Source organism: Myxine glutinosa, chromosome 12 (genome assembly GCF_964187855.1).
Source record: "Myxine glutinosa chromosome 12, kmMyxGlut1.1, whole genome shotgun sequence".
Lineage (NCBI taxonomy): Eukaryota > Metazoa > Chordata > Myxini > Myxiniformes > Myxinidae > Myxine > Myxine glutinosa.
Window position 1 is genome coordinate 10,773,782 of NC_136272.1, and position 12,199 is coordinate 10,785,980.

General features: G+C 42.9%; 1 protein-coding gene across 1 annotated transcript in view; it reads left to right on the top strand.

Annotated features, from left to right (window-relative positions):
- The window catches only part of LOC137437274 (cilia- and flagella-associated protein 337-like), a 52,103-nt gene extending 40,786 nt beyond the window's left edge, over positions 1 to 11,317 (top strand). Inside the window, exons 15-22 of the mRNA XM_078766244.1 lie at positions 1,579 to 1,671; positions 2,210 to 2,268; positions 2,359 to 2,500; positions 4,360 to 4,399; positions 5,215 to 5,303; positions 6,643 to 6,824; positions 6,961 to 7,064; positions 9,642 to 11,317. Coding sequence (XP_078622370.1) covers positions 1,579 to 1,671; positions 2,210 to 2,268; positions 2,359 to 2,500; positions 4,360 to 4,399; positions 5,215 to 5,303; positions 6,643 to 6,824; positions 6,961 to 7,064; positions 9,642 to 9,870 — 938 coding nt within the window. The 3' untranslated portion in view covers positions 9,871 to 11,317. The remainder of the gene's footprint in view (positions 1 to 1,578; positions 1,672 to 2,209; positions 2,269 to 2,358; positions 2,501 to 4,359; positions 4,400 to 5,214; positions 5,304 to 6,642; positions 6,825 to 6,960; positions 7,065 to 9,641) is intronic.
- Positions 11,318 to 12,199: the final 882 nt, after the last annotated feature.

The following is a 12,199-nucleotide window of genomic DNA, read 5'->3' on the forward strand; positions in this document are numbered from 1 at the left end:
CAAAAAAGTGGAATTGGGGTGAAAATAGCGGGGACAGAAAAGATCAAGGTTTTGGATGGGGGAAGATAAGAGATGGTGGTGAACAGCTGTTTTAAAGACCTGGAGGGAGGCGAGGGATTGAAGAGAGTGGGGGAGTTTGTTTCTTGAGGCGGGAGAAAAGGGGAATGAAAGAGTGAAGGTGAGCAGAGAGCCTAGATTTTGGCAGTTTGACCATAAGAGGGTTGCAGGCAGATCTTGTGCGACCTGGAGGAATATTTGCTGGACAGAGCCCAGAGAGAGCTGGGGGGGGGGGGGCAAGGCCAGAGAGGAGTCGGTAGAAGACGGAAAGACCACCAACCTGCCTGCGGTGAGTGAGTGAGAGGCCCTTGGATTTAGCTTCATCGTGGGAGATTCCAATGATTCTGAACGCTTTGGTTTCAACAGCGTGAAGACGAGCTAGGTGTGAGGCAGGAGCACCAGTCCAGAGGGGAGAACAGTATTCCATAGAGCTGCGGATGAAAGCCTTGTATGTGGTGAGGAGCTCAGGTGTGCCAAGGAAGGACTTCGCACGACGGAGGATGCGCAGTCGGCGACTGGCTTTGGAGGCCAGCTTGGAAATGTGGTTTTCCCAGGAAAGATCATGGCAGATAGTGAGACCCAAAAGCTTGAGAGACAGAACTTCTTGGAGAGGATTATTCAGAAAGTGGATGGGAGGGTTGTCCAGTCGGTCTTTTCGGAGAGACATCGTAAGAGTGTGAGATTTATCAGGATTTAAAGACATGTTCCACTTGTTTGCCCATTCTGTGATTTTGTCCAGGTCTGCAGAGAGTGAGGAGGCTGCAGACTGCCGATCTGAGGGATGAAGAATGGAGAGACAGAGAGTAGAGTCATCAGCAAAGAGATAGAGAGGATTTTCAAGAGAGTCAGAGAGATCATTGATGAAGACCAGACGTTAAACAGGAAACCACTGCCAGTCTTTGTTGATGGAAGTTAATTAATATCGCACGGTGTCCTTCATGAAGAGTAGATGAGCTATCACCAGCACCCTGAGCAAGTTAAAGATTCCTCCCCTAACCAGCAAAGGGCACTGCATCAGCGGCACAAAAAACGCCCACAGCACATGAATGTGGGTGAGCATCATTGGGTGAGCTGCGGGTGAGCTGAGGGCTGAGGGCATCATCATTGGCTGAGGGCATAATTTCGAAAATATATTTTAAAACTTTTATTTTAGATTTTAATGAAATGTTTTTTTGAATTTTTTTTTTGAATTTTTTTTTTTTAATGAATAATTTTAATGAAAAAAGATTTTAATGAAAATAAAAAATAATTTGATGTTCAACCCATGCATTTTATCCCCCCCACCCCCCCCCCACCCCCTATCTCTGCCCCATTGTGTCGGTCCGTAAACCTGCTGCACGTAAACTTGCTGCCTTGTTTGTATCCTCCATGCGCCTACACTTGTGTATTTATATGTATGAATTATTGATTCACAGAGCAACATACACTGTACTACATGCCATATATATATATATATATATATGTATACGTATATGTATATTAAAAAAAAATGCTTTTTTTCTCCCCATTTACCTTTTTAAGGTGGTGAAGATATAAGTGTGAGAACCATGGTGTTCTTGAAAAGCCGCATGAGAGACCAGTCAACCGCAGGTGTCTTGCTTGCAAGCAGTCAAGGTAAAGATAACACCCCTGAGATCGATCACTGTGCAATGATAAGGTTATTACTCCCGCCAGGGAGTAACGCATTCGATCGTGTCCGTCCGTGTGTGTTCGTATGTTCGTGTTTGTGAACAAGATATCTGGAAAAGTTCTGAACGGATTTGGATGAAAGTTGGTGGGATGATTGCCCTTGGGATAAGGAAGAATTGATTAATTTTTGGTGAAGCTCAGGATATTATTCCGGATCCAGGAATTTTTGGGGGAATTTTTTTGGGAAAGACTTTTTCTGTTTTACTGCATTAAAGCTTTTATTCTTATTCTTAAATGATGTTTTTCTCCTCTAATTCCGAGATATATCAAAATAAATTCTCTGATTTTGTCTGTTTTCCACCTTAAGCAACTCTGTCACCAAAATACTCGAAAATGAAGCTTATATTGATGGGTCTGGATAACCTCTCTTTACGTTTGCACACAGTGGAATAGATGTTATGCTCGTTTATCTTCAATACACCTGCGTGAAGGTGAGCATGCATCACCTTGTTGTGCTTTGTAGATCGCATACGAATCTGGAACATCTCAGAAGGCGGAAGGCTGTTTGCTGATTTTCAGGTGGTGAGTAGGAGACAGGCAGAGGAGGTCCCATTGCATGGTGCCCACACTAAGATGGATTGTGCTTGTTGATACATTTCTACGTCGTGGTAGGGCTCGAAGAAGAAGTACATCACTTGCCTGGGCGTGACGTCTGATGACCACACAATATTTGCAGCCAACGTCGCAGGATCCATGTACAGCTGGAACATCATGGGGTATGCATACGAGGGTCCGGAATCCAACCCTCCTGAAGGTGCGTGGTATTCAATATGGAAAGACCAATTATTTAATTTGCTCACAGTTCAGTTTGAAGATGATAGTCCCCTCAATTCTGAGAATATTGTCTGGTTGTAACCATAAAATCTTTATCCATCACCAGCCTCGGTGTTGTAATGGTTAGACCGTCCGCTCCGACTCTGGTCGCTAGTTAGAATCTCAGCCATGTTGTATCAAAGACAAAAACCGATCTCCTTACGGCCTTACCTGCAGACCTAGACCCATCGGCTTACTTTCAATCATCAGGAAGGTCAAGAAATCCCTGATCACAGATTCACAGTAGACATAAAATCCTTCCTTTTCTCCACGTCCTCATCTCAGATCACCAATGTGTTTTCAGACCAGGTCACTCCACCTTGGACATGCGACTTCTACTCACCCAACATTGGATGGAGGCCCTCAATGCCAGACTTGAGATCAGGGCCGTCTCTCTGGACATATCTTGAGCTTTCGATACAGTCTGGCATCCCCCGCCTTGCTCTCCAAACTCTCTGCCTATGGAATCCAAGGCCAACTCCACTCTTGGTTTACTAACTTCCTCTACAGTCGTAGCCAACATGTGGCTCTCAACGGAACCCTTTCTTCTCATCTTCCTATCAAGGATGGAATGTCCCAAGGCAGTGTCCTGGGCCCATTCATATTCCTGATATTCATCAATGATCTCTCTGACTAGAAAAGAAAATCCACTTCATCGATTTGCTGATGGCCCCACCCTGTGCCGTGACATCCCTCATCAGGCTGCGGCCTCTCCCCTCTCTTCAGACCTTGATGGAATCACAAGCTGATCAAATACTCGGATTATGCCTGAATCTTGACAAATCTTACACTTTCACTCTATCTGTCCGAAAGGACGGCCTGCCAAACCCTACCATCTCCTTTCTTAACAACCCTCTTGAAGGAGTTCAGTCACTCAACCTTTTGGGCCTCACTATCATATACGATCGTTCATGGGCAAACCACACTTTTATGATGCCTTCCAAAGTCACCCACATCCTCCGTCATGCAAAGTCCTTCCTTGGCTCACATGAACTCTTAGTCTTATCCACCGACAAGGCCTTCATCCGCAGCTTGATGGAGTACTGCATTCTCTCGCCTTGGGCCTAGTGCCTCACCTTGCTCAGCTGGAAACCAAGGCCTGCAACATCAATGGAATCTCCTGCGATTAAGCCGAGTCTGTTGTGCTCTCACTTTCACATTGCAGACAGGTCGGTGGTCTCTGTCTCCCACCGCCTCCTTTTTAGTTTAGCATCCTCTCTCCCGCCATGCTTTGTCCCTCTCTCCCGCCATGCTTCTGCAGGGTGCACACGGTCTGCCAGCATCCCTCCTTCTGGTGAAATTCCCAAAATCCAGAAGCAATGCTCACCTCCACTTATTCGTTCCTCTTTTCCTCCGTCTGTGGAACCAACTTCCACAGTCTATTAAATCTCATCCGTGCCCCCCCAAGTCTTCAAGACAACTGTTCACCAACATCTCCTTCTATTTTGTCCCTCAACCCCGCAGTTGGTCTGTTTTCCCCACTCTCTTTCCACTGTTACTGTTGTCCTGTGAAGTCCTGGCCTGTTATATGTTCAACTCCTCCACGAACCACAACTTTGTATACCAAAAAGACTTCAAAAATGGTCCGTGCTGCTTCCTTGCTTGACGATCAACATTTGGGAGGATAGAGCAGGGACAACAACCATATGCTGGTAATAATGGCGCAGGCTCTGATGGGTCAAACGGTCTCTTCCTGTGTCGAAGATCCTCGTAATGGAACTCGTATATTAGTTGAATCGATATTGATGTGAGTTTGCTGCCGCTTCCGTTGTATTGTAACTAACCATACCTTACCCGTAGATGTTACCCACTGGAGGGCTCACCTGGCCAGCATAACAAGGTACCGATTTTGCTCGTTTTTTAACATTGCTCTTAATTATACACGAAACGGCGTACTCTTGTCTCTAGCAATGAAAGATTTGGTATACCTGGTTGGTTGTTGTGATAAAACACTGATGCTAGTTCTATAAACAATTGGAGGCTGCGGTGTGGCCTAGTGGTGAGGTAACGGAAGCGGGATCCCAAAAAGTTTTGGGTTTTTTTGGATACAAGATGGAGGTTCGTGTAAGAGCTAACTGATCACAAAAAGACAAACTGACACATAAAACACATGATAAAGGGAGCGGGAGAACAAGATGGAGAGCAGGGACATCGGGAGATCTGTGGGAGGGAGAGGGCTTGGGGGGAGGAGGCATGGGAAGATGGGAGGGGGTGGGAGAGGTTAAAAAAAACACATGGACACTGCTTGGACTTCCAGGAAAGAAGTTTGAATTTTAAAAAAGTGGATCTGGGGTGAATTAGTGGGGGTAGAAAAGATGAAGGTTTTGGATGGGGGAAGATAAGAGATGGTGGTGAACAGGTGTTTTAAAGACCTGGAGGGAGGAGTGGGATTGAAGAGAGTGAGGGAGTTTGTTCCAGAGGCGGAAGAAAAGAGTTTGTAAGTTTGAAGGTAACGGTATTAAGGAAATGCGTTTAAAGAGTCGGAGCACAAAATCTGAGTTGGTCTCGGGAGAATAACCGTGTCGCTTTAGCATTTTGGTAAAACACAACTCGCTCATGGAAGACCCTTTTATAGGGCATGAAACATGTCCACCCCATCAATGTCCTTTCCTTGTCCGTCATCCTGACCCTTTTTCCTTGTTGTTGATCCTGAAGTCTGGTGGTGATTTCTGAATACAATTTGGTGTCGACGACGTCACTCGACTGCAACGTGAGGCTGTGGAGCACATCTGGAGAGTTAGTGGGTGAGAAATATGGGATCAGGGGGCGCGAGGGTCTGGGGAGTGGGACACACGAAGGTTCGTTCCCTGATAATGATAACCTCAGTCTCATACCAACTCACCACAACACATGTACTGTTGGGTTTTTTCTTCTTCTAACTCTGTCGTGTTTTTCTCATGACATTCTTCTTCTTCTTCTTTTTGCATACATGATCGAGGCTCGTGGAAGAGCGAAGAGTAAGGGACCAAAATAGAAATGGGAAAACACTAACAAAACACCAATTTTTGAGATGGGATAACCTTTTCATTGATAGTCCAAGTTATAGGAAGAAGAGCTAGTCTTGCTGGTGAAGGCTAGTGTTGATCTGCTTCTGCAGACAGGTAGACCAATGGATGGTATTAACATGAGGTTGAGGTACGTTAACCGCCATGATAACAAAAGACAAGCTTACGTTTCGGACGTTAACCCTCTTTTGCGACAAATGGTTAATACCTGAAATGTTAGTTTCTCCTTCCTTCCCATGCTTGTTAGTGCACTGTCATGTTAATTTCATCCATTGTACAAGTTATAGTTTGGAAATGATTTTAAATTACAGTTTGTACTAATTAAGATCAGCTTCTTTTGTCTTTTTTTTTATTTAATCGAAAAATGTTGTTACCTCCGCCACCGAAGGTACATGGAGGTTATGTTTTCACCCCTGTCTGTTTGTCTGTCTGTCTGTCTGTCTGTGAACAAAATATCTCAAAAAGTTGTGGACGGATTTGTACGAAATTTGGCAGAGAGGTAGTGTATGTGACAAGGACGAAATGGTTAGGTTGTGGTGAAGATTCGGATTCGGATCCGGCTAGTAGAATTTTTAAGTGATTCTTCGCCATTGAGAGATATGGCCAAAAACGATACATAGCAGGATATCTCAAACAGTTGTGCACGCACTTGGACGAAACTTCATGCACAGGTTGTGTGTGTGACAAGGACTAATCGATTCGATTTTGGTGAAGATCTGAATATGGATTGGGATACGAGAATTATTTAATTTTTTAAGTGATTCTTCACCATTGAGAGATCGGGCGAAAAGCGATATATAACATGATATTTAAATACGTTATGAATGACTTGTAACAAAACTAGGTGAATGAGTTGGTTGGGTGACAACAACAAGCCGATTTGATTTTGGTTCAGGTACAAATCCAGATCCGGCCTATCAGTGGGATACAAAACATAAACTGTTCAGCCTGGCGGAGGTATGCAGTCTACCTAGTGCCATTCTAGTTACTTTTGAAAGTAGCTGCTCTTCAGCTTCAATCTTTGTTATTTGTCTGTCTCCTCTGTTTTCTCCATCACCTTCCTCCTGTTGCTACACAGGAACCTTTGGGCAGGTCAAGCTGTGGGATATTTCTTCCAAGAACACCTGGCAGAATCCATCGCCTCCCAAGGACATTCAGGTACCACAGAACCTGTGCCACAATCCACCCTTCACCGCAGAAGCTGACGATGTCTTTCTTTCGAGAAAGGATGGAGGAGAAAATGAAGTGCGAGAAGATATGGTAGGTTGGTGTCCATGTTGCTAATCGCACGAGACAAGATGTGGAACACACTCTTTCTTGTTCCCTCCACCATTTTTCCAACTCATTGTTAAAAGCTTGGTAGCTTATTTGGCGAAAATCTCCATCTAATCTGCAGGTGAAACATGAAGACCGAATGGAAGTACCACAATTGACCCTTCAGGATGAGAACGTTGCTCAAGGGATTAGACAGGAGTGTCATGCCAACAAGCAAATCACAAGGTACACGCACATGCAAAAACCACACACAACAACCTCACAATTATAGATCAACAACATGTCTACTAACAACATACAAATTTCTAATGGGACTCATCACAGAAATTTTGTACAACCACCTGACGCAACATGGCCTCAAGGTAGAACAGAAGGGATGTAGGAGAGAATACTATAGAACAATAGACCACCTACTACTAAACAAGGCCATACTTTAAAACTGTGACAGAAGTAGAACGAAACTGTCCGCAGCATGGATAGACTATAAAAAAAGCTTTTGATAGTGTTCCACATTCATGGATGATAAAATGCATGCAAATATAAAAGATTAACTCACAAATAATCAAACTGATAGAGAAAGAAATGAAGCTTTGGAATACAGCACTCGGAAGGAAGGATCGAAATACCAGGAGTGAAGATACGACGCGGGATCTTCCAGGGTGACGGCCTTTCGCTGGTTTGCCTGGCACTGGACCCACTGAACAACCTCATTAATGAGCAAGGACATTGATACACCATGTTGTCAAATAAGAGAACGTCCAAAGAGACAAACAGGTGACATATCCACTGTACATGGATGGTTTTAAACTTGTTGTACCAAACGATTAAATATTGCAAGGTAAACCAAGAAAAACAGATAACATGAAATTGATCTAAATACAACAATAAAGGAACTAGAAAATGAAGCATCTTACAAATACAAATACCTCCCATCGTGCAAGCAAAGAAAAGAACCACCAAACGTGTCACAAATAAATTCGCAAAACAATTTCCAAAGAATACCTGCATAGAACGAGGCTGATTCTGAAAACACACCTTTCTCCAAGGAAAGAAAATCAAAGCCATAAAACAACTAGCAGTACGAGTGTTCCAATACAGCTGTGGAATAATAAACTGACCAGAAGTGGAAATCAACAAACCAGATATCAAAATAAGGAAGCTCCTCTCCATCCACAAAATGTTTGACAAAACTCAATGCATCCCGAGAATGTACCTGCCGAGACGAGGTAGTGGCCTGATGGAACTCGATCAAGTGCACAGAATGACAACCGTAGGATTACTCAAGTACATGAAAAGTTCATAACAGACTACCGAATCCAATTTGTATGCAAACACGCTACACAGCAAACCAGAAGAGTTATCCCGAATCCAACGAGCAAAAAAACTTCCAAAAATAGGTGCAAATGGAAGTTTCCACACATGACGCTGAAATAACAATAAATACAGCCCCAATGATTACAATAAAGACAAAAGAAATATATAAAGCGAATTATCAACAGCTATACACCGCCAACTGGGAGAACAAAAAGAGCCAGAAGATGTAAAAAAAAAAAAAAGTTGGACAAATTGGGCATAGACAAAGAAGGCTCATTGGAATGGCTCAGAAGAAGTTAGCTCAACTGGGATGGAGAACGAATCACAAGACCAAGGACACTACACAAATGGCTTTAAGAAGATGGCGGATCTGAGTCAATCGGACAAGTGTATGTTCTGCAAGGTAGAAACAGAAAGCACGAGTCACCTATCAGGATGTAAAAAGCTCATGTCAGAGCAGCTGTACACACAAAGACACAACAAGGTATGTAGAGTAATCCGCTGGAACATCTGCAAAAATCTCAATATCTCAGTTCCACAAAACTCATCTCATGGAAACATGAACCAAAGGCCATCATTGAAAACAAGGAAGTGACATTCGCATACAGCCTGATGATTCCATCAAGCGTGAACATAGAAAACAATGCATTGTAACCAGATATAGTAATTAGGTACAACAAGGAAAAGACAGCATTGCTGATTGAGGTGTCAGTTCCCAGCGATTTTGGCCTAAATAATGCAGAAATCAAGAAAGTGACCAAATACCAAGACCTCAAGAATGAAGTGAAAAGATCCTGGAAGCTGAAGAGAGCAAAAATTGGAGCAATGGGAATGGTGCACAAGAACCTCGTGGAGATCATAAAAAAACATCCCTGGGAATATTACGATGAGCTCTTGCAACAAAACTTTGAGAATAATAAATCTTCACAAGTTGGTCCATGAATCATGATTCCTTTACTAAAACGGAGGTGGATACTTTGAGACCTGGGAGGACTCCGTTCCACTTTCTAAAACCCGCATATGGAGATAACAATCAACGACACACACACACACACACACACACACACACACACACACACACACACACACACACACACACACACACACACACACACACACACACACATACAAGGAAGATGTTGATTATAAGGGTTTGGGAGATAGAGAAACCTCAGCTGATGTGCCACAGCAAGAAATCTGCTGGTGATATGTGTGGGACGAGTAGATGGACAAGCTGAGTGAGAGCAGTAAAGCTCGTTATGGGGAGTTTAATTAGATAATGGCAACCCACCATCTGAAAGGCTTGGAGGGAGTTTGCTGCTGTTGTTATTTTGCCATCTCAGTGCAACAAAAAACACAACACATGCAACTTTAGTGGTTGACGTCATTAATTTTGTCGCCTTGTGCAGGTAAAGGAATTTCAACCAATATTCTCTGTCAACCTTCCTCCTCCACCTAACCTCCCCGACCCCCTCCGCACCCTCCAAGGCTCGGACAAGCACGGGAAAAGAATTTCACCAAAAGTCGACCGATCAATCCAGAACGTGTCTTCCACCACTTGTCGTGTCACCCTCTGGTTGAAGTACCAACAGCTCAAGAGGTGGCATATCACTCCCAGTGCACTATGGGAGTTACACAGCAAGACGGGCACACTGACGGTAGTTTAATTGAACCTAGCAGCTGGAAGTCAGCATTCATGGGCTCGGGGAGAATATAATGGTCCAAAACAATCAAACAATGGAAGGAATTGAGGTTGTGACAATGCAATATTGCATGCAGATGAAATGCATGGTAGTTTGACCTGTTTTCCATCATTTCACCCAAGAGCAAGTATAAATACACACACACACACACACACACACACACACACACACACACACACACACACACACAGTGATGTATATACACATAGACAGTGATGCAGTGTATGGAAGAATTTTGAAAAAGCCAAACCTTGTGGTTGAATATCCTTGGAAAACAAAATGCGGTTTGGCCAAATCAATAACATTTGACATTTTATGTACAACACATTTATGAATCAATTTGTTATTCATGTATAAATAAGGAAGGAGTATTTGAGGTTCCCCAAACATACCATTAGGGTGGCACTAAAATAGGGGTAAAATTTCAAACACATGAAAACTATGGTCTTACCATTCAAAGTGGTTCCATTTAGAAATCACACGCGTAAAATTTTATGCAAATCGTATAATATTTAGGGGTTGCTCACCGCCGGTATATATGTATAATTGTATATATTTCACTTAACAAAACAAAAGAACAAAATTCTGGGTACAGAAAAAATAAAAGCGAATTAAAAAAACCTATTGTTGCCATTGGGCTTTAATGGGTTAAGATGAAAAGGAAAGAACAAAAACGTACCCTATTATTATTACTGTTATTATTATTATTATTATTATTAGGGAGCGTGGTGGCCGAGTGAGTTAGACCGCGCGTGTTGGGTTGACCACCAGTAGAGAAACTTTAGAGACCATGAGCAACCTCTAAATATGATTTGATCACGCGGAAAGTTTACCAAGACTTGTCTCCTGGGATCAAACAAAACCAGACCCTACGACCTAAAATTATGAAACATTCGGTTTTTAGTGCCGCCCTAATACCCATAATAGTCCAAGAAACACGTACTTGGTGAATTTTTCAATTAATAAGCAAATTTGATTGGAAAATATAATTTTTTATTACCTGTGCCACCAAAGGTGGACGGAGGTTATGTTTTCACCCCTGCTTGTCTGTCTATGGCTTTGTCTGTAAAGAGGATATGTCCAAAAGTTATGGACGGATTCAGACCAAACTTAGTGGACAGGTTGGGTGTGTGACGAGGAGGAATTGATTCCATTTTGGTGAAGATCTGGATCCGAGAATTTTTTCAGTAATTCTTCACCATTGAGTGATAGAAAGGGTTAAAATCGATATGTATCACAATATTTCAAAAAGTTGTGGACTAGTTATGATAAAACTAGGTTGATGAGTTGGGTATGTGACATGAACAAGGTGATTACATTTTGGTTCAGGTCCGAATCCAGATCTGGCCTCTGCGTGGATACAAAACGTAAACTGTTCAGCCTGGCGGAGGTGCGCTCTCTACCAAGTGCTGCTCTATGTTACTGTATTTGTGTATCAAAAATAAATATTGGCTTTTCTTGGCTTATCGTGTCACATTTTGAAATATTTTTTAGGTTACACGTATTTGAACCAGAGGATGCATGTTCATGACTAGCAACGGTACCCGCCCTATGGGCGGGGCTTCAATTGGGAGGCCCAAATGACAAGGCAAAATATCAGAAATTGAAGGGGTTTTTTATTTTTAACGATTTATATAAACATCGGTTAAATCATATCAAACACAAATCATCAAAATCTAAACAGTATTTGTAGAATTTCAATAAAAGCCACGTCACTGTTCATATCGGTAAATATGATTCCATCGTGTTTGGAAAAATTGGAAAAATTGGAAAAAAATCGGAACAAACAATATAGCCTATTTTACTCCAGGGGGTCCCAGGATTACCCACCCAAAATTTCGTTGCGATCGGTTCAGCCGTTTTTGCGGTACCTGGGAACAGACAGACAGACATTTGGTGAATTATAGTAAGATGTGATTGAGATGACAGGATGGCCTAGAGGTAACCACACTCGCTTGGCTTTGAATCCCGACACAGCTATAAACTGTCATTCTGGTATTTCACAGGCAGGTTGATTCATCAATACGTGTGCCCTCCCTCAGATGGACGTTAAACCGGGCGTCCCGTCTGCCAGCATTCGTGGGTGGGCGTTGAAGATTCCAAGGTGTCCTTTGAGAAGGGGAGTCGAGCTATTCCCGGCAGCCTGTGGCCAAATTCCAAATTCCTGATTTAAGCAGTAGAGGGCACTGCATCAGTGGCACAGCCGCACCCTCAGCCACTGATGCTACCCGAAGCCTTGTGCTTCATACAAACGAAGAAGAAGATGATGTAATTTTACATTATTTGCCATTTCTAACTGACATTGCGAATATCATCCTTAACTATCTCATACTTGCTAGACAA